Source organism: Mustela putorius, unplaced genomic scaffold (assembly GCF_011764305.1).
Source record: "Mustela putorius furo isolate JIRA1106 unplaced genomic scaffold, ASM1176430v1.1 tig00003853_pilon_pilon_pilon, whole genome shotgun sequence".
NCBI classification, from domain to species: domain Eukaryota; kingdom Metazoa; phylum Chordata; class Mammalia; order Carnivora; family Mustelidae; genus Mustela; species Mustela putorius.
Genome location: NW_025422005.1, coordinates 19364095 through 19386356, shown reverse-complemented (window position 1 = coordinate 19386356; position 22262 = coordinate 19364095). Strand labels below are relative to the sequence as shown.

Here is a 22262-nt window from a genome sequence, read left to right as displayed (position 1 = left end):
ACATGCTCTGGAGGGGCTGTAAGCGGGCAAAAGAGCTTCGACGAACTATCTGGCATCACCTACTAGACATGAACACACACACACACACACACACTGCAACCCGGAGGGCCTGCTGCTGGTATGCACACAGTGTCACAACGCACATGAGTGGTCACCGAAAGACAAGCGCTAGAATGTCACAGCAGCATTATTTACTTGTCATAGTCAAACACTGATAACAACCCAAGGTCCATTAACAGCAGAAGGGACCGTGAAGGCATTGTCTGTTCACACAGTGGAAGCTACACCGCAATGAGGATCAGGGAGCTTCGGCCTCACAACCACGTGCAGGACAGTGTGTGATGTGGTGGGAGCCGGATACGACAGAAGGTGTGCACGTGAAATTCAAAGGCAGGCAAAATGAATCGAAGCTGTCAGCAGTCAGCTTAGAATGGTCATCCCTGGGAAGGGGGCAGGGACTGGCAGGGATATTAACACATTTGGGGAAACTGGAAACGCTTTGATTCTTGATCTGGGTGCTGATTATGTAGGTGCGTTCACTTTCGGAAAATTTACTGACTTGTACGTTAGGATTTGTGTTTTTATGTCCTACCTTCAATAAAAAGATAACATTAAAACAGATAGAAAATCCCAGGGGACCCTGTTGCTGGTTATCCCCTTTCCATCCCCCTTAGGAGAGTCCCAGCCTCTAGACCACAGATACTGCCAGTTCACAATCAGCTCAAAGAATCTCCCTCCAAATACCTCAGTTTCCCATTTCCTCCCCATCTCCCCTGGTATTTGGAAAGCGCCAGAAACTTCAGAGACCCAGAGACTCACGGCAGTGGGAAAGAGACAATGTCCTTCCATGCCACGCCCCCCACGCAGCTGTCTGTACTTGGGAGTTTATATACCCCTGGTAGAGAAGGCAGCTCTTGCTCTAGAAAGTCCTTCCTTGCTTTGAGCTTGACCCACTGGAAACTCCCTGCTTTGGCTCTATCTTCTAAACCTTCTTGGGGGTGACTTTAACTAGTACTCACTTGAGAACAAAACAGGAAAAGGAAACATTTACTATCTGACCTGACATATTTAAATATTAGTCTATTTGCACTGGCCATTTCAAAAGCCTAAACCACTTCAAACATGACCATTAAAACGGTTGGTACATGTGGTAACCAAAGTGAAGCTCAGATTTTTTTTTTCTTTTACAAAAGAACCCCCTCCCATAAACTAGACAGAATCAGACAATGCCATTTCTGTAAACCCCAGCGAAATGACTGATGCAGGCCGAAGATCCTGAGAGGATGAAAACACTGCACGGAAGGTTGGTGGGGGTCTTTACAACACCCTGCCAGGCTCACCCACTGATGCTGGGCTCGGAGTGACATGCCATATCAAGTACACACCGCACCTCCCATGAAGTGTTTTCTAACTCCTTGCTTCGGAAAAGAAGTTAAAGCAGGATATGATTAAGACTTTAGAAATAGGGGGTGCCTGCGTGCGGGAATGGCGGATCCAGCCTACCAGTGGCCGGGAGAGGGGTGGGGCATTAATTACAATTAATTACAGCCTGGCAGAAAAAAAAAAAGACTTTAGAAATAGAAGAATAGAAGCAATAAAAAAAAAAACAATGAAAATGATGCCATAGGGAGCCTGGGTGGCTCAGTTGGTTAAGCGTCTGCCTTTGGCTCAAGTCATGATCCCAGGGTCCTAGGATAGAGTCCTGAGTTGGGCTCCCCATTCAGGGGGGATCCTGCTTCTCCCTTTGCCCCTCCCACTGCTCACACTCTCTTTCTCTCAAAAATAAATAAAATCTTAAAACAAAACAATATTTTTTAAAAATGATGTCATAAGGTAGCAAACAAACACATTCAGAATGTGGGACATTTCCCAGAATTGATCTCTTCAACTAGTCTGTGGCATAAAAAAGGGAGGTTTCGGGGCATCTGGGTGGCTCAGTGGGTTAAAGCCTCTGCTTTCAGCTCAGGTCATGATCCCAGGGTCCTGGGATCGAGCCCCGCATCGGGCTCTCTGCTCCGCAGGGAGCCTGCTTCCCCCTCTCTCTCTGCCTGCCTCTCTGCCTACTTGTGATCTCTGTCTGTCAAATAAGTAAATAAAATCTTTTTTTTAAAAAAAAAAGGAGGTTTCACTACAGAGGTATATGGATGTATACATTCAACAAGGTCATCAGGTTTGGGGCGTCTGGGTGGCTCAGTCGTTAAGCGTCTACCTTCGGCTCCGGTCATGATCCCAGGGTCCTGGGATGGAGCCCCACATCGGGCTCTCTGCTGGGCAGGAAGCCTGCTTCTCCCTTTCCCACTGCCCCTGCTTATATTCCCTCTCTGGCTGTGTCTCTCTATCAAATAAATAAATAAAATCTTAAAAAAAAAAAAAGTCATCAGGTTTACACTTAAGACCTACTGTATGCAAATTTTATCTCTGTTTTTGAATAGAGACTTAAGGGGTTTAAAAAGTGAATGAAAAGTGTAAATCTCCCAGAGATTATGATTCCAGTATAATAATGGCAAAAATATTTTTTTGAAAGGACAATAGAGAAATGTACCTATTGACTAGGTAGCATGTGAACATGAGTAATTGTTAATTTTGAGAGCTGTTATGAAAGAAAATATCTTTTTTAGAGATAAGATAATATGAGTTCTGAGATATGGTTTAAAATACTTTAATTATAGGGATTTATGGGTCAAATGTCATGATGTCTGTAACTTCCTTTCAAAGGCACCTGTAAAAATACACATTTACATCCAGACAAAAGGATATAGAGCTAGAGACAAAGGCAGAAACAGAGATTCAAAAAATGTGGCAGACTGTTAGGATTTGATGACACTAGAAGGGAAATGGTTTTCACTATAAGATTCTTTTAACTTTTCTACAGATTGGAACGTTTTCCTCAATAAAAGGGTGGGAGAAATTCTTCAGTAACGACAAAAAAAGAGAGGGAAGGAAGAAGGAAGGAAGGAAAAGAGAAGAAAGAAAAAAGAGAGGGAAAAAGAGAGATAAAAATCTCAACAATTCTTTAATCTGGGTGATGGGTATATGGAGGTTCATTATACTTTTCTCATAGCTTTGTATATGTTTACAATTTTTGATAATACATTAATAATTTATCATAAAAAAAAAAAAAGCCATAGCCACGATCTGGCCCTCTTCCTCCCAGTGCAGCATTTCCTGCAGGGCTGCCTGGCCTATGGTGCCTTCCCAGCACAACGAAGTGGCTGCTCTGGCTATCCTGAGCTCGCAGAGGAGGAAACAGCTCAGAGGTGAGAGGCCTTCCCAGCTGTACACACAGTACTTGGACACAGCCAATCCTCGGATTCCAGAACCGGCCTTCTTAACCCCCAAGCTGTCTGGAAGCACCCCAAAACCTTGTCTCATCCAGACAGAAACTCATGCTAACTCTGTTCTCAGCTTCAATTCACACCACAGGAAATTTTCTACCTCCACCCCATGCGATGATGAAGGCCACATCGTATGGTTTGGACAAACACTTCTCGAGCACCTGCTATCTTTCCAGCAGCATCTCTTCCTACATCCAGTTCCTCTGTCCTAGCAGCTGAACCCACAACCAGATTCAGCTTCCGGCTGACCCGGCTGCTTCCTCACAGAAAAACCCACACCCTACCTGCAGTTCCCCAACCTCACTCCTCAGTTGGACACTCCGGCTCTATTCTTCCCTGGCTGTGTGACCTTGGGCAAGTGACCTCACATCTCTGAGCCTTGCTCTTCTTCCCTGCAAAGTGGGGCCAATAACAGCACCCACCTCATAGGGTTGTTGTGGAAAGCAATTGAGATAATGTAAGGAAAGAACTCAGCATGGTGCCTGGCACACAGCAAGTACTGTGTAAACATTCCTTTTCACCATCTGGCCTCATGTCTTCCTCCTTCCATTCCTTACATCCGTCTACTTACCCACCCACCATCCCTCGTCTCCCCTCTGGCTGGCTGCCTGAAGATGGCTACAGCCTGGGCCAGCCCGTGGCTCACGCACTCTACTGACGGTGAGACCCTTGGCAGCCCGCCACCCCCACTGGCTGCCCCCTACCCCAGACTTACCCCCTGGGAGTGCAGATACTCCACGGTTTTGCTAATAGTGTGCAGGACAAAGCTGGCCTCCCGCTCGGAGAAGAATTTCTGCCGCAGGATCTTGTCTAGCAGCTCCCCACCCCGCATCAGCTCTGTCACCAGATACACGTGCTTGCCGTCATCGTACACCTGCCAGAGAGCTCAGTGTCAGGGCCCTCCCGTCCATGCCCGGCCTGGGCCCCCTGGTTAGCCGTTCACCAGGCCGGGGAAGAAGGACAGGAGCCTTCACACGTGTTCTACTCTGTGCTCTGGGCCCCTGTCCTCCCCAGACAGGAGGATATTGGCACTGGTCCCCCAAGGGGCAGGAAAGCAGTCAGAGAATGCCCGAGTCTGAAGTGGAGGGCCTTGGGGCACAGCCAGACTGGAGGCACAAAGATCCTTCCCTCCCATGAGCAGAGGAAAATCAGAAGTCAAAGGAATGGCAGTCCTGAGACAAATCCCAGAGCTGAGTGCCCCAGCCCCCATCCCGGTCTCAAGGCCCCTCCCCCACTCACGTCTTTCAGAGTGATGATATTGGGGTGCTGTCCGTACCGCAGAAGAATCTCAATCTCTTCCGAGGGATCCCGCTTGCTCTTGTCGATGACCTGAGGGAAGGGGGCACGTGGGCAAAATCAGGGGGACATTCCCCGGAGTCCCTCCCTGCCACGGAGCCCACACTGCAGGGCCTGGGGGGAATCTCAGCCACATACCTTTCACCCACCTGCAGAGCCCAAGGCACCCACCCTCCGCCACCAAAGGGCCACGGCTACACTGGCCTCCCCCAGCCCAGCAGCCTTGGCTAAGACACAATCAAGAGGCCCACCTTGACAGCGTACTCCATATTGGTGGCCTTATGGACACAGCGCTTGCATACGGAGTAGGAGCCCACACCGATCGTCTCCTTTACGATGTAGCCATCGCTAAAAACCAGGTTTTTCCCATGGAGTTGCTGCAGGAAACCAACAGGTTGGGTTGACTCTCCGCTCTAGAATGCAGGGCTCGTCCCCCAGCTCCCACGGCCTTGGCTCGGTGGAGGTGGCACCAGGCAAGAGCCAGAGGCCTGGAGCCACATCCTGTAACCTCAAGCAAGAATCTGCCATGCTCAGGGGTGCCTGGGTGGCTCAGTGGGTTAAAGCCTCTGTCTTCGTCTCAGGTCGTGATCCCAGTGTCCTGGGATCGAGCCCTGCATCAGGCTCTCTGCTCAGCAGGGAGCCCGCTTCCTCCTTTCTCTCTCTGCCTGCCTCTCTGCCTACCTGTGATCTCTGTCTGTCAAATAAATAAAATCTTTAAAAAAAAGAAAAAGAATCTGCCCTGCACTGGGCCTCCATTTTCTACTCTATATGGGCACATGCCGTGGCTCTGGGCGTGGTCAGGCCGGGGTGACGGGGATAGGCAACACAGCCGCCCCACACAGGTCAAGAGGCCTGTGGCTCTGAGAAAGCTGGGCAGGTCTGAGGGACATAGGAGCCCTGAGCTAGGTCCCTGGCTCTGCCACTTCCTGTGAACTTGGGTGAGCTGCCTCCCCCTTCTGGGGTGTCAGAGCCCACGTCATGAGGCATCTTAAGGTTCTGAACCACTAACAATAGCAAATGCCTCTATAGCACTTGGTCACGGGGCTGGCACTATTCTCAGCACCCTCCAGCAGGGACCACAAGCCCCGACAGTCCTGGTTCACGCCTGTCGTTCTTGTATCCTGTCTGGTTTAGTGTTTGTCTTGGACAAAGATGTCCCAGCTGTATAATAAATTAGAGTCACCTTAACTCTACACACACAACAACCTATGGAGAAAGGTTCTCTCATCAGCCCCATTTATAGCTGAGGAAACGGAGGCCCTGGGAAGGTAAAAGTCTCCCTCAAAGTCCCTTACCTTGGAAGCTTTGAACCCAGGCCATGAGCTCTAGCGTCTACACTCGGGATTCCCAATTCTAAATTTCCCACAGAGCTGGGAAAGTGCACTCATGTAGGACAAACGTGAGAAAACATGAGGCCTCTGCCCCCCTTTCCTGCCAGGCACCCCACAGCGCCACCACCCTAGGCACCCTCTTACATTAATTTTTCTAGGCTCTACAACGTTCCGGGCCTGTGCTGGGAAATTTCAATCCATGTTGCCATCCAAGCAGAGAAACTGGGGCCCAAGGAGGTTGGGGGGCCCAACGGACTCGTGGTGACAGTCAGGGTTTGAACTCCAGGGCCCGTGCTCTTAGCCATTCTGCCCCGGTGGCTTCCAGGTAGAAAAGACAATAGAGCAGCAATCTCCTGCTCCCTCACCTGTACCACTGAGTGCAGAGGTGCCTGCGTGGCCCGAGGCTTGCCATCGTCTTCCATCAGGCCAGTGGCCACGAAGCTGAAGCCACGGAATAGCTGATGGGCACCAGCGCTTGGGGGGATGCCCGGGGAGTCTGTGGGGGTGAGAGGTGGTGTGTAACCCTGAAAAGGCACCCTTGACCCGGAAGCAGCTCAGCAGAGGGAGACCACGGGGCTTCCAGGCCTGCCTCAATAGCTGGCTATGAGGGGGCTTGGGCAGGCCATTCATGCCAGGCCTCAGTTCATGTGTGTTCAGACCAGCCCAGCCCTGAAACACAAGAAACAGAAAAAAAAAACCCTCTACACTGGGCGTCTGGCCCAAGCCAAGATACTCCATCCCTTTCTGGAGGCCTCCTCCCTCGGGCCCTCTTCCTTCAGGTCCATCTTCTGTGCAGCACCAGGACGGACAGTCCCAACTACAAATCCGCCCCTCGCCTGAACCCTTCAAATGCTCCCCTCTGCCCTCGGAAGAAAGCCCAACTCCTCGGCCTTGTGATCCGTCCCTGCTCTGCAGCTCAGCCTCACCGGACTCCCCAGGTCCTCAAAGGAGACCCTGAGACCCCACACGTGCTATTCCCTCAAACCGGGTACTCCAAGGCTTCTGAGTCCTTCAACGCTCGGCTGTCACGCTCCCCTCTGAGAAACTCTGCCTGAGGCTGCTCCTCCAGCTCCCCACCCCCGTGCAGCTGTAGTTGTCACACTGCCCCGCAGTCTTCATATCTCCCCCCCCAACTACAGTCGGACCCATGGGAAGGCAGGGCCAGCCCCCCGTGGCTGACCACTGGCACACACAGCAGGAACCAGGTACAGATGGGTCAGACACGTCGTGCAATCGAGATGGCACAAACTGTTGGAGAAGTGCTGAGCTCCCTGACATCAGAGATGTGCAAGCCACAGTGAAAAGACCACCCCTTCTGCTAAAACCCATCCATCTGCGAATCCTTCCAGAACGAACACTCCCCCCTCAGGATCTGGCCAATATATTGGGATTTATCTAACTCCATCTCAGAAGCCCCCTCTTTGGCTTCTCGCAGGAACCCCAGGAACCGAGTGGGTCTGTGGTTGAGCCCATGTTGTAGATGAGTACACTGAGGTCCAGCGATCAGAACAGCCAAAGGCAATTCCCACACTTGCCCTGACCTGTGGGTGCTGTCACCTCTGCTCTGCCAGACTCTCTCCACCTCATGTTTTTGCTGGGTCAGATTCTTTAGCCCTGACGTGAATGTGAGCCTCCTGTGTTCGGTCTTCCCAGTGGGCTGGAGGACGCCCGGGGCAGGGAGCCTGACTTTTCCACTGTGGCCTTAACCACCCACCCCTCTACCCCCTCACCCAGATACAAAGAGCCTACAGAGCCCTGGGGTGGGAGGGTCAGACCGAATAAGATAGGGACAAAGAGCCAGAGACCTACTCTCTGGTCTGCCCACACGCCTAGGCCTGCCTGAGTCTCTGGCCACCCCTCCATCCCAAGAGGCCCCCGACTCCCTCTTCCCTCCTGCACCAGCCCAAGACAAACCGGACCACAGACGCACCCTTGGGTGTGCGGGACGTGAACTCAGTGTCAAAGTAGAAGGTATCATCAGGTTGTGCCACAGCTGGCTTGAAGGGCGGCTTGATCTCACGACGGTATAGCTTCTACAAGGGGAGGCGGGCACCCCAGTCAGCACGGCACCCCCAACAGCCCACCAAGAGCCTCAGGTGGGAGAAGTAACTGGCTTGGAGCACAGGCTGTCTAGACAGGGAAGGGCACAACTGCTGGCCCCTGGGAGGGCAGCCCTGCCTCCAAGGCCATGCTGTCACCCTCTGCTCCACCTCTGGGGCCCTGATTGGTAGAAGCACCCCCCGCCCCGGCCAACCACAGGCGAAGCCCTGATTGGGGCTCTGGGGTGAACAGACACACTCACATTCCAGTCAATGGTAGAGTAGAAGGCATGCCGCTTGATTTCCTCTGCCCCGTCAGGGCCGGAGCCTGAAAGAGCCCAGGTGAAGGGTCTGCCCCTGGACCATCCAAGCCCCCAGATACCCATCCTGTTTGCTGTGTGACCCAGACCTGTGTGGTCTGGGACCAGTGGTTGCAGCTGCCTACTGGGAGCATGGGGGACAATGGGCTCCCCCTGCCCCAAATCCACCCAGCCATCACCCCAAAGGCCTACTGCCCACTTGGCATTTTCCACTTTCTGGAGACCCTTATGATCAAGCTGCAGGGTACTAACACAAGAAGAAAGAACCAGCAAGTCAGACAACTTGCCCTAGGCCATACAGAACAGAAACTGGCCTTGTTCTGAGATCTGCAAAAGCCCCCCATCTCCCTTCCAGCCAGGCCTCCTCTCTGTTGCTCTTATCCTATGTCCTTGAATGCCACTGGGCAAACTCTCAGTCCATCCAACCCCAGGGACCCAGACTGGACCTTACAAAGCTGGTCATGGTCCAGAGGAACCCAGGAGCCAAGGAGCCAAGACATACCGAACATCTACTACGCACCAGGCACGTTCATGCAACCTCACTTAGTCAGCAGGGCTCGTGAGCATCATCTCCAGTGGAGACGAGGACCCGGAACTCTGGGAGGTGAAGCCAACTTCCTTGGGTCACTTAGCTCATAAATGGCCCTCATTCAACAAATATTTATGGAGGGACTGCTGTGTGCGGGGCGGTGAGGACCTGACACGGGGCCAGGATTGGGACCTGAGCCTTCTGCCTCTTGAACTCACACTTTCTTTTGTGCCAGCAGCCTTGGTGAAGGAGCTGGGCGGGGTGGGGGGTGCGGGGGGGGGGGGCGGCTCTGTCCTTGTCCCCAGGGAGAGTAGGGATGACTCAGTTCCTGCCTTCCCCCTACACACAGGTCACCCCCCGCAACAAACACCACACATGGAGCCCGAAAGCAGGGTGGCCCGCGGCATTGTCTGCCCACACAAAGGACAACAGCCCCTTTCAGCCCAGATGTGGCTCTGTGGCCTAGGCTGCAGCTGTGGCCCGCTCCCCTCCCGAGCTGGGGCTGCTTACCAAGCCGGTTGGCAGGATTCCGCTTGAACAGGGCCCGCAGGAGGCTCTGGGCTTCCGTGCTCAGAAACTGGGGCATGCCTAGCTTCGCCCTAAAATAGCCCCCAGGTCTCATCAGGGCTGAGTCCGTGCCCAGAGGCCCTGTCTCCCCTCCCCGTTCTGTCTAGGTTGAATTTCCAGCTCAATCCAGACAAACCATCAACTAACTCAGGGATTCCCCTCCCAAGCCCGGGAAAGCATAAGGCTTATCCCAGGGGAGGGTCTCAATGGGGAAACCTGGGGCAGGCACAGGGTATTGTTCTGGCCCCCAGGCTAGGGCCGGCATCAGGGGAGCCCTGGAAGTGTCAGGGCATGGCTGGTGCTTACTTCAGAATCAACGTCATGGTCTCCTTCCGGTCCTTCCCCTGGAAGGGCAGGGAGCCGGTCAGCATCTCAAACTGCAAAGGACAAGGGTCTGTGAGGCTCTGGTCTCCATCTCCCATGTCCCCCACCTCCTCCCACCTGGGCCACTCAGCTCCTTTCCCCGGGTTCTTGCTGGACTGTGGCAGGGCCCCCCGGATCAGGAATTGTGACCAGTTCTCTTTCTCCTTCCAATCAGAACACCGAAAGCAGTGCTAGGGGGCTGAGGCTGGGGGATTCCTTCCTCCCAAGGAAGGAACCTGTGCCTGTGGGAAGGGTGAGGCAGCTTGGCGGGGAGAAGACAGAAGGAAGTCGTAGACACTATGAACCCCCTCACTGTACAGATGGGAAAACTGAGGCCTGCAACATGGGCTGAACGCTTCAGCCCTGCCTGGGCACTCACCATCAACACCCCATAGGACCACCAGTCCGCGCTGTGGGTGTGGCCCTGGCGGTTGACAACCTCGGGGGCCATGTACTCCACCGTCCCGCAGAAGGAATAGGCTTTTTTCTCATGGTCAATGGCCTCCTTGCTCAGGCCAAAGTCTGTGGCAAGGAGGGCAAGAGGACACATCTTTAGGAACCTCCTGCCTTCCTTGCTGCCAACCCCTGCACACCCAACCCCCCTGCCCACAGGCCTGAGGCATCACCCCCGTGACACTCGGGAGGAGGCTAACGCCCTGAGACGTTAGGTGACTTGCTCAAGGCTACCTAGTGGGGAGCCAGGGTTCACACCCAGGTCATCCAAGTCCAGGGCCTCGGCTTCTAACCACTTCCAAGGGCGTGGCACAGCCTCTGAGGAAGGATCTCCTGGTTCTCAGCCCAGGCCTCTCAAGAGCCCATCCCGCCCTCCCCTGGGACCTGAGGAGGGGGAGCAGGGGCCCTCCACTCACCAGTGAGTTTGATGTGGCCCTCCTCGTCCAAAAGGATGCTGTAATGGAGAGATACGGGGTCAGGCCCTTCAGCTGTGGCCCTTGGGATCTGTGACACCAGGGGGGCTATGGAGGGTGGGCCTAGCCCAGAGAAGGTGACCCACCCAGATCGATCTGAGGAGAGGCAGATGGCGCAGATGGAGCAGAGGTGTTGCCTGCCTTCTTTGCTAATCCTTGGAACAACGGGCTGATGTAGGTACTATTAGGGCCCTACTGCAACAATTGGGGAAACTAAAGCTCAGGGAAGTTAAGTAACCCTACACAGTCACAGAGCTAACAGGTGGTAGAGATAAGACTCGAATTCAGGTCTGCCTAATGCTAAAACCAGGTGTCATTCCAGCCGAGCACCTGTCCCTGGCTCCTCCAAGTTTACCATTTGAGGACTAATATTAAGGAAAATTCTAGAGAGGATCATAACAAGGAATGACCTTCCGTGATGGCATCTCAGACATCACACTGGATTAGCAAAAAATGTAGGCAATCACCAGCACAGAAGAGCCCCGGCCTTGTCAACAGCAGCCCCCCGAGGTGGGCCTGCTGCCACCGCCAGCCCACTCAACCCATCTGTTCACGGGGCACCCAGAGAGAGAGACTTTGTTGGGGAGAGCCCCGCCCACCCATCGGGCAACAACCCAGGGCTGGCCTCTGCACTCCCTAGGGCAGCTGGTGTGGAGGCCAGGCTTTACTCACTTTTCAGGCTTGAGGTCCCTGTAAATGATGCCCAGGCTGTGCAGGTGGTCCAGGCCCAAAGCCAGCTCAGCCAGATAAAACTTCACGTCCTCCTCCGTGAACATCACCTACAACGGGCGGGCAGGGGCGTCAGCTGGGGGCGTCTCTCCCTCAGGAGCTAGGGCGCTGGGCACTCAGCAGCCTTCTGGTCCTCAGGGCCGCCCCTGGGGAGGACCTTCAGACACCCCAGGGCCACACACTCTTCTCTTTATAAAGGGAGTTGAGTGTGAAATGACTCAAATACAAGTCACTCGTTGTGGCATTGTTCTGAAACAGCAGATGGGTTGCAAAGGGCCCAGGGATGGAGCAGGAGACTGGACTGAACTGTCTGTCCCACGCATGCGGCCATAACCGCACGGGGAGTCTCTCTAGGTTCTGATATGGATCGATCTCTAAGATACGCTGTCTCGAGCAAGGCAAGATTCAGAACGGTGTATACAGGGCAGTACTTTTTGTGTAAGAAACTGGGGGTTGGAATTCAGAACGTGTAGCAGAATGGTTGGTATTACTAAAGAAACATGGGGTGCTTAAACAAGAAATCAATAAAAACATTTACCTATGGGGGGGTAGAGGGACTGGGGTGGGAGGAAGACTTCTCAATGATATTTTTCTTTTCAATCATGTAAACGTTTTACCTATTCAAACATTAAAATAACATTTAAAAAAATCTTTTAGAGTTTGCTTCTCTTCTAAAGTCTGACTCGTGTTAGTGGTCCTGCTTTTATATCTGCCTCAAGTTATTTTAGGTCCGCTAAAATCCTTTCGGTTAGGGGCGCCTGGGTGGCTCAGTTGGTTGGGTGTATGCCCTTGGCTCGGGTTATAGTCTTGGGGTCCTAGGACGGAGCCCCACGTCGGGCTCCCTGCTTGGTGAAAAATCTGCTTCTCCCTCTTTCCTCCACCTCTGTCCCTCCCACTGATACTTGCTCACTTGCTCGCTCTCTCAAATAAATAAAATCTTAAAAAAAAAAAAAATACCCACATAGGACATAATGTTAAAATATCTAGATTTCGGGGAGAATTGGGGCTTTTTCCCATCCTCACAGCCCTGCCTGGGGCAGACTCAGAAGAACGGAGGTGGCGGACTGAAAGACCCCTTAGCTCTCGGGAACCAAGGATGGCATCAGACACAGGGCCTGAGCCTCCTCACCCACCCTGGGAGAAATTCTGTGGCTTGGCCAGGGTGTACGCTCTGTCCCAGGGTAGGTTCCTAGGTCAGGGTCTGCTGGGCAGGCCTAGATGGTCCCAGGTCCAAGCCACACTGGCCACGTTCTTCACAGAGCTCTGGGATGAGAGGTCTCGTCCCTCCAGCTCCATCCCGGGGCCCTATGGTGGTGGGGTGTCAGCTCACCTCCTTAGAGAGCCGCGTGAAGAGATCCCCGCCACGCAGGAAGTCCAGAATAAGATAGAGCTTTCCCTCAGTCTGGAAGGCTGGGGAGAGGGGAAAAGGCAATGGCGCAGCCAGTCCGGCCTTGGGCCCTGCCCCTCTGCCCTAAGCTCCCTTGGCCTGCTGGGGATGGGGACAACATCCAGGAAAGGCAGCAGCCCACAGGCAGGGCAAGGGCTGGCAGGCAGGCTGGGAACTCAGGTAGGGTCTGCGGTCTCACCATAGTGCAGCTTCACCACAAACGGGTGATTTACATCGGCTAGGATGTCTCTCTCCATCTTGGTCCGAACGCGGTCACGCACTGGCCAGAAGAGAAAGGCAGTCATGGAGAATCTGGCCCCCCGAAACAATCATCCCTAAGCTCTGGCTAAGCAGGGATCTCTTTTCCACGAGTTCCTCACACCTTATGGGAGTGCCCCAACCCTGTCCCATTCAATCCAGCCAGTCTGAGCAATCTGTTCTGTCCTCTGTGTGCTCTTAACCTTTGCCCCCAAGGCTCCCCATAGCAGGATGCTTTTACCAGCCCCTTCCCCACCTGGCACAAAAAAATCCCTAATGTTGCTCTGGGGCGGATGGGGATATAGTCACCTGGGAGCTAATTAGGCAGATTCCTTTCCTTGAGCCTAAAATTCAGATTCATGGGCCTAAGCAGGCACCCTCACATATTTTTTCTTTTTCTTTTTCTTTTTCTTTCTTTCTTTCTTTTTTTTTTTTTTTTTTTAAGAATTAAAGTCCTGAGGCACCTGGGTGGTTCAGTGGGTTGAGCCTCTGCCTTTGGCTCAGGTCCTGATCTCAGGGTCCTGGGATCGAGCCCCACATTGGGCTCTCTGCTCAGCAGGGAGCCTGCTTACCCCCCTCTCTCTGCCTGCCTCTCTCCCTACTTGTGATCTCTCTCTCTGTCAAATAAATAAATGAAATATTTAATAAAAAGAAAAAAGAATGAAAGTCCTTAGGGTGCCTGGGTGGCTCAGATGGTTAACCGTCTGCCTTCGGCTCAGGTCATGATCCCAGCAAGTTCCCTCCACAAGCTCCCTGCTCAGTGGGGAGCCTGCTTCTCCCTCTCCCATTCCCCCTGCTCATGCTCTCTCTCTCTCTCTCTGTCAACTAAATAAAATCCTTTATTACAAAAAAAAAACAAAAAACCAAGAATAAAAGTCCCTAGGCATTCTGATCACCAGCAGCTTCTTCTTTGACTCAGCTCAGGCCTCACCTCCTCCAGGAAGTCTTCCTTCAACTGCGAAACTGAATGAGCACCCTCTCTCCTGCAGTGCTTGTGCTTGCCCCTTCAGAGCACTTTTCACCCTCTCCTTTAATTTCCTCGTTTCCTTCACCAGACGTGGCATGGGCCATGCTGGAGCCGGACTATTCCAACCACTGTTTCCCAAATACGCCTTATGTTTTTACACTTTTGCTCAGGCAAACACCTTCTCCTTTCTGGAGTACATTTTCTCTATCATTTTTAGTCTGGAGAAATCCTAACTCATCCTTCAAGGCACAGCTCAGGTGGCCCCTCCTTATGTGAGCCTACCCTTTGTGAGGCCAAAACCCTCCAGCCCCTGGGCTCCCCACTCACAGCCCCAACTGCCCCACACTGTAGGCTTGACTTGGCTACTCACACCCTGGCCTGGGAGGCCTTCAGAGCAGTGACCAAGTCCTCCGCCCTCCCTGCCATGGCTCCCATCATCCCTCCTGGGGAATGACTTCTACCCCTACCAAGCTGGCATGAGGGTATCAAAGCTACAGCACAGTCCACAGGACCCCTAAAGTCTACAAGGTCAACACTTCTGATCCTCCCCCACCTCACCCCAGCCAGGGCCCACTGCCCCTACCACCCGCTGGTCAGTGTGGCTGCCCTGGTTCCCAGACTGCTCTAAGGGTCACTGCCCAGCCCAAAATCCACCACCACCCACCATCATGCCCTTTCTGAGCCTTGGAATTCCAGATCTGGCCTTGGGCTCCCCTCTGAACCTCCCTGCTCTCCGTCTCTGTGGCTCTGCCTCAACTTCCCCTCTCCTACCCTCCCCCACTGTCTCCCAGACTCCCTGCCTCTTCCTTCATACCCTTCTCCACCCTGAGAGGTTTCCCTCAGCCTTCCAAGCATGGAATAGCTCTCCCAATTCATGTCAATGCCAGGCACGTGAGGACCCCTGCCACAAACACACGTACTCACCCCCTGCCTCCTTTCCAGATCCTTATCTTCGGCTATGGCAATGGGTGCTTGGCTCGGGGGAATAACGGAGGGATGAGGCTAATCCCCCAGAAGTCTTTTCTTTGAAACAGATGCTGTCTTTGCCATGAGGTGGGAGGGGGGTAAGGGGAGGCTGAGGACAGACCTGTTTCTCTACCTTCAGACCAGGTGCTCCTGGAAATAGAGCCATCTCCTCCATCAGACCCAACACTCTGGAGAACAGGACTGTCTCCCTCAATCCTGTGCCCAGCCTGGGCTCTGCATGGGGAGGTGACCTTCACTCACCTTTCAGTGTTGCCTTCTTTAGTACCTTCATGGCATACAGGTGCCCACTGTCAGGTCGGGTGACCTTCCGCACCAGGAAGACCTGAGAATGCAATGGGGAAAAGGCAGAGGAGAAGCTGGAGAGACCTGTGAGCTCCCATCCCCCAGGCCCCAGGCTGACCTCTAACTTCCCTGAGCCCCAGGTTGACCTTTTGCCCTCCCTGGGTACCAAGGTGACCTCCTGTCCTCCCCTGAGACCCAGCAACACTTACCCTCTGATCCTGAACCCCAAGGGGACCCCTCGCCCCCACCTCTGACACAACCAGTGCGGCCCCCCCCAGTTGCGGGCCCAGGACTCACTTTGCCAAAGGATCCCTGGCCCAGAACCTTGAGCAGCTCAAAATGGGACGGGTCGGCCTTCTCAGAGCCAGCCTTGACGTGGTGCGTGATGGAGATCTCCTTGAGGACGCCCTCATCCTAATGGGAGGGATAGAGCTGGTGAGCACAGGGGGGCCCATCCAAGCCCCCTCCCCCTGGAGACAGGGCTCTGCTGGCCACACCAGACAGCTGTACCGACAGGGCCGGCCTCCTCTTGGTCAATGCCCCAAGGGTCTCAAGGGCCAGGGAGGGTCAAACCACCAAGTGCTGGTCAGGTGAGGCCCAGCTCCCACCGCTCCTGCTGCCCTGGCCCGGGGAGGCCCAGGGAGATGCCTGTGCATGGCACGGGTTGTACCTGTGGGACTCCCTTCCCCCTGCTGCAAAGGTTTTGCTTTTGCTACAGTAGGAAGTAGAGCTTGTTCTCATACCGGGGAGGCAGAGCTGGGCTTTTATTCCTGTCAGAGTGGATGATAGGATCCTTCTGGCCAAAAGGATAGCCCAGAGTCACAGGGACTCAAAGTCCACCAGAGACTACCCACACTAACCCAGTTAGTGCCAGTCTGGGGTGGCTAGGAGCTGAGGCCAAAGACTCGATGAGCTCCTCCGCCCACCCTTTGAGACTTCCATCACAGGAGTCTACTAAAAATCCCTTGCCAGGTCCTAGCTCTTCCGGGACCCTCCTGCCCTCCCTCCAATAAGCCACTGGTACCCTGGAGCCTGAAGCACCTCCTCACGTCCCCAGGAAGCAAGTCTGGGCAGGGGCCAGTTGTCCAGCCAGGCCAGGCCGGGGCCAGGAAAGCCGGAAGCCAACTGAAGCCAAACTCGCTGTCCAGGCACCTGCTCCAAGGGCCCCAGCCAGGCCGGGACCAGACATCTGGGCACACTCACCGAGTCCCGCCTGGGGCCAGAGCCAGGGCCAGGGGCAGGCAGAGAGGTCTGGCTGGTCTGGGGCCGCTGCTTCCTGGGCAGCCAGGGGAGCAGGGCCCAGAGCCGCAGGCGGGGCGGCTTGGGAGCCTGCTCCATCCGCCCGGCAGGGCCGAGGCACCATGGCAGGAGCAGGCAGTGTCGGGGGCCGCCTCGGAGGTGGCCAGGCCCAAGGCGGATGTGCAGGGTGAGGGCGGGGGCTGGGCCCAGCTCAGGGCCGCCAATCACCCAGGGCCTGTGGTTTCCCAGCTCCAGGCCTACAATCTTACCACGGTCCCTTCCTCTCTTGCCCCCCCTCCCCACCGCCTGCGGGCCGCCCTCTGGCCCTGTCCCCCTCATCATGCCCGTGGGCCTGCAAAGGGAAAGCCCCATGCCAACACAGCTGCTGGGGGCTAGATGGGTACCTGACGGGCAGAGACAGGCGTCTAACATGTAAAGGCGGATGAGGGGGGACGCCCAACAGGCAGAGGCGGGCATCCACAGGTAAAGACGGGTGAAGGTGGGCAGCTGTCAGGCAGCAGTGGGTGGGGACACGGGCCCACAAGGCACGGACGGAGGGGGACACACACCCAGCCAGCAGAGGTAGGAAGAGCACACACACAACAAGCAGAGACAGATGGGGACACGTACCCAACAAAGCTGAGGCAGGAGGAGACCCATACTTAACAGGCAGAGGGGCCCAGGGCATACATCCAACAGGCAGAGACAGAAGGGGACGTGAACTCAACAGGCAGAGACAGATGGGGACCCAACAGGCAGAGACAGATGGGGGCTGGCATCCAACAGGTGGAGACAGATGGGGACACGTACTCAACAGGCAGAGACAGAAGGGGACACAACCCAACAGGCACCCAACACATGACATGTACCCAACAGGTGAAGACAGGCACTCATCAGGTGGAGACAGAGATGGGGACCTGGTAAGAGAGGCGGGTGGGCCACAGAAAGAGAAAGCCAGTCAGCGAGGCCCAGGGAGACCAACAGACATGCAGGCCAGACACACAGAAAGCCAGCTCCGGGACTCAAGGGCAGATCTCCGGGTTCTTGCTGGTCTGCCAGGGGGCCAGTGGGGGGAGGTGAGAGGACATCACCCCGCATCTGGGGCAGCAGTCCCGGCTTTGTGGCAGACACCCCTCTGAGTTTCATCCCTGCAGGGCCTGCGGAGGGCCCAGGACCGATACAGTGGGTGAGAGGGCCACCTCCTGAGTGCAAGCTGATAGCTTTGTCTCTGATCCAAATTCCCCAAATCTGTTATCCCCACTGCAGATACAGGCAGCTGAGGCCCAGAGGCCAGTGACTCACACAGGCTGAAAGCAGACCAGCGGCACAGCCGGCTGACACTCAAATCCTTCCCCTAGTTACTGCCTGGCTTGGGGTCAGCGGGCCTTCAGTGTCAGGACGGGGTGAGCAGGGAAGTCAGCCAGAGCCCTGCCCTGCCCATCCGATCCCACCCCCTCCCTCAACACCGGGGTCAGTCCAGGGACGTCCCATTCTAGGTCTGGGACCTGACAGACGCAGCCCCATCTTTAGGCGACCTTGAACAGCCACAAAAGCTGCAGCCACAAGAAGCTGCAGGCTCTGCAGGCGCCTGAGGAGAAGCCTGGGCAGGACAGGCAGAAAGCCTGACTCAGAGAGGGGCTGAGGTGAGCCGAGACCACACAGCAGCCCCTGCCCACCCCGCCCTGAGGTTTGAGCCTCCGCTCGCCTGCCTCTGAGGACACTCCCTGGGGACAGAAGCAGTCACCCGGAAACCCCAGGGGACAGAGCCACTCCCAAACCCATTCCTTGCCCAGGGTCATGGGGACAGAGACTGGGCAGACCAACCCTCTGCTCACCTTTCTGGGACAGGGGAGTGAGTCTCTCTCACCCCTGGGGAAATCTGCCGGGGTCTGCATGGTGGGACTCAAGCGGTGGCCAAAGGGCCCCGGTACTCCTCTACTTCTGCTTTTTCAGCCTTCCCGGCCCAGAAGGCAGGGTCCCTGACCCCCTCCTTCTCACTTCCCCCTCTGTAAGGAGGAGGGACAGAAGACGGGTCAGGCTCCCCAGCTGAGAAGGGGACACTGGAGACCCCAAGCCCATGACTCCGGGGTGGGGGCGGTCCAGGGATACAGCCCTCATCATCTCCTCTGATCCTAAGGAGGGGAGACTAGAACACAGACAAAAGTCACAAGATAATGAGGTGGTGACACACTGGACATCCCAGCACCTGCAAACAGCCCCTTGAGAGAATGTGGGGCAGAACTCAGCAAAGCCAAGGTCTCTGAGTGCCCCAGGCCAGAGTGCAGAAGCTCCTTCCCCAGCAGTGACCTTCCTATGGCTGGGCCCACCCAAAATGGCAGCCCCCAGAGCAGGCACCGCCACACCCAGCCCCGCCTGGCAGAAGCCTGCCAGGCCAGGGCGCTGGGATGGGCAAGGGGGCCAGAGGGCCTCACTGAAGTCTGAGAGGAGGAGAAGGTAGCAGTGAGGCAGGGGCTGACCAGGCCCAGCCCCCTTCCGCACGGCCTGGCCGCATCAGTCCCACCAGTACCCCCACAGGAACTGGCACACCCACAAATACACACAGGCCGATGATCGGAAACCATTTCCACAGACATGTGGAAACACACGCCCCCACGTACACACGGACTTCCCCTTCCAGTCCTCAAAGGGCCTCCAACGACAGTTTGCTGCTGATGGCCTGCTGGCGGTTGGGAAACAGGCCTCCTCAGACAGGCTGCTCACTGCACCCAGCTCCGACAGGGCTGTAGAGACCGGGACAGCCCCGGAAGCCCCAAAGCTCTCTGGGCTGGAGCCAGCTGGGCCCCCACCCCCCAACCAATCCTCAAATCCCTGAGAAGCAAAGGAAGACTTTGTGGCTAGCAGAGTACAGGAAGGGGCTACAGGAAGGAAACAGTCTCAGAACTGCCTTCGCTGGAGGGTCTGTGCTGGGACTGTGAGGCCTCTGGTGGCAGGAGTGGGGGAGGACAGGCACCAGACCACATCCCTTGGTCCCTGCCCCATTCTCCCCTACAGACACTTCCTCTTACTTACTTCCTCCTACAAGGCAGCTGGGAGAGAAGCCCAGAGCCCCTCGGCCTGATCCCTGGTCCCTAGGGTCCCAGCCACGGGCCTCCCTCCACCACCAGCTGCAGCCTAAACCCAGCTGCCAATCCCAGCAGTAACGGACACCCACAGTGCCTTCCCCAGGTGGCAGTGAACACAGGGCCTCCCAGGCCTACCCCCTCCGGTGGGTGGGACAGATGGCTCCTGTTCTGTCTCCTGGTTCCTTGGGGCAGGGGAGGAGAGGCGGGCAGTTCCCAGGCATGCCTGCTGCACTCGGCCAGGACCGGCATGAGTGACAACAAGAACTTGCCCCTTCTCAACGAAGCATGTACTGCACGAGGCCTTTCTTTCCTTCAGCCTCTACCGGTGTGGCTTCTGCCAGGCCCTGTGTTTTAGCTTTGACAGAGATCCTGTCATCCCATTTCAGAGCCACGAAAACCAGACTTGGAGAGAAAATGACTTGTCCGAGACCACATGGCTAGAAAGGGGGACAGCTAAGGGCAAAATCAAAGAGTGTTTGCTTCTGAAGTCTACATTCAAGACCTCAGTGCGAGCCTGGTTCCCCTTTGGACAACCTCAAAGCTACGCCACCCTGACCCACCCCCTCCGGCCCCGTCCCCAAGCTACGAGCCTGACGCTAGGAGGCGCACATGTTAAGACTCGGGCCTTGTTCTCCGGCAACTCCTGAAAATCCATGGTAACGAAACACAAGTGGCTACAATCCTACAATCCAGTATTACGGGTGCCCAGGGGCAGTAACAATCTGCCAGGGGTGAGGTCCCAAAAGACTTTCCAGAGAGGGTGCAGCCCAGCTAAACCCCGAGGACGAACAGGAGCTGTCCAGGCAGAAAGGAGGGGAGAAAAGACCCTCTTTGCCGAGAGAGAGACCCGCATGAAGAGGCTGAGGCCGGGAGTGCAGGGTACGAAGGTAAGACCTGCGCACTCACTAGCTGAGCGCTCCCAGGCAAATTTCCCTCCCTGTGTGAGCCTCAGTTTCCCCTTCTGTAGAACAGAGGTTAAAACTAAAGACTCCAGCCCGGGAAGGTTGTTGCTACAAGTACAGTGGGCCAGAGACGAACGGATGCTGCAAGCAGGACTTCTCCCTGGATTGGGCGGGCAATCTCACTGCTGCAGTCTCCTCCCGGCAGGCTGCGGGGACACAGCCCAGCCACACGGTCCCAGGGTCCACGGGAGGGTGGGTGGCCTACCCCAGCCAGTCCGAGGGAAGTTTCCCCCAACACCTGAGGCCCCCAAGGCTCCCCAAAGTCCACAGTCACATCCTGCTTGTGCTCCGGCCAGAGGAGCAGGAGGGATCCGGGATGGATCAGGGTTTCATAAACAGGAAGAGAGGATGGGAGGGGGGAGACGCTCAGCTCTCAAAATAGACCTGCCGGTGCTTCAAAGGGGTCCAGCTCCGGAGATGGGGGGGCTGGGGGGCTGGGGGTGCCTGGTCCACCGTCATGGAGAGAGAGAGGGTGAGTGGAGCCCCAGTCTGCCTGAGGACCCCAGGAGTGCCGGGGGTGCCGAAGGGATCCGGGGAGCTCTTGCCCTGGACTGCTGTCCATACCATGGCAGCTAAAACCCAAATCCCCCTTTCGGCCTAAAATGAATAAAACAATCAAGCATTAAACACCAAGCTTTGAAGAGGCCTGGCTAGCTCAGTCAGTGGAGTAGGCGACTCTCGGTCTCAGGTTATGAGTTCAAGCTCCACACTGGATGTAGAAATTACTTAAAAATACAAACTTTTAAAAAAGAACAAAACAAACCCAACACACCAAACTTTGTGGGACTGTTTAATTTATACATATCACACCCCCTCCCCCAGGGGGGCCTGAGGACAGACCCTGTTCGTCCTCCGATTCTGGAAAAGCATCAGAACCTCAGAGGAGCACGGCACCTGCCCAGGGTTCCACAGCAAATGAGAAAGGGGCAGGATTCTGAACTCAGAATGCTGGACTCCCAAGGGCCCCTCCCTGCCTCATTTCCACCTGGAAGGCCCAATGCTCTCTGGGCCTGCCGAATCTGGCCGCTGGAGGCCCAGCCAAATGCCAGTTCTGCAGGGAAGGGGGCCGGGAGCCCTAGAGCCCACCATGACACTTCCTCCCCTGCCACTCGGAACAGCAACCATCCATCTGGTCCATGCTGGCCCTGAGCACAGGTGCCCCTCGCTGGTTCCCCAGGACTGCTCCTCTTACCATGTCACTGGGAGAAACATGGGCACGTGGAAAGGGGTATATTTCTTGGCCTGATATGGGGCCTGGCACAGAATGGAGATTCTCTGTGCCCACGGTCATGTTCTCTACCAACCCAGCATCCACTACCACACGGCTTGTCTGTCTCCACCCTCTCCTCAAGCCTGAGAGCTACCTGAGGCTGGGCTGCTGACTCATTTTAGAGCCCTCCGGTGTCACAGCACAGTGTCCCTAAAGTCTGATGAAGCAAAGGAGAAAATGGCCTGCTCCCAGCTCATTGCACTGCACAGTGATGAGGTCCTGACCACAGGCTGAGCGCCCCCTGGTGTGCCGAGCCCAGAAGCAGGCACCGGGGATAATGTGAGGTTCTGGGGGCAACAGAAGAGATAAGCAGGTGTTTAAAAATGGTGAAACTGGGGGTCACAGGGACCCAATACTCCCCCCCACTTCAGCACGCAATGTTCTCTGGGCTG

At 55.5% G+C, this 22262-nt stretch overlaps 1 protein-coding gene across 4 annotated transcripts in view; it reads right to left on the bottom strand.

Annotated features, from left to right (window-relative positions):
- The window catches only part of RPS6KA1 (ribosomal protein S6 kinase A1), a 38736-nt gene that overhangs the window by 8088 nt on the left and 8386 nt on the right, over positions 1-22262 (bottom strand). For 2 of the 4 annotated variants that reach the window (XM_045064008.1, XM_045064009.1), the window contains 15 exons: positions 15614-15730; positions 15275-15356; positions 13022-13102; positions 12766-12845; positions 11379-11485; positions 10650-10687; positions 10160-10302; positions 9724-9794; positions 9361-9449; positions 8265-8329; positions 7893-7995; positions 6328-6458; positions 4883-5008; positions 4575-4664; positions 4051-4209 (listed from right to left, as the gene is read on the bottom strand). In XM_045064008.1, coding sequence (XP_044919943.1) covers positions 4051-4209; positions 4575-4664; positions 4883-5008; positions 6328-6458; positions 7893-7995; positions 8265-8329; positions 9361-9449; positions 9724-9794; positions 10160-10302; positions 10650-10687; positions 11379-11485; positions 12766-12845; positions 13022-13102; positions 15275-15356; positions 15614-15730 — 1482 coding nt within the window. Of the gene's footprint in view, positions 1-4050; positions 4210-4574; positions 4665-4882; positions 5009-6327; positions 6459-7892; positions 7996-8264; positions 8330-9360; positions 9450-9723; positions 9795-10159; positions 10303-10649; positions 10688-11378; positions 11486-12765; positions 12846-13021; positions 13103-15274; positions 15357-15613; positions 15731-16519; positions 16735-18390; positions 18543-22262 lie in introns of those variants that run through there. The other 2 variants (XM_004741097.3, XM_004741096.3) reach the window with 2 other exon arrangements.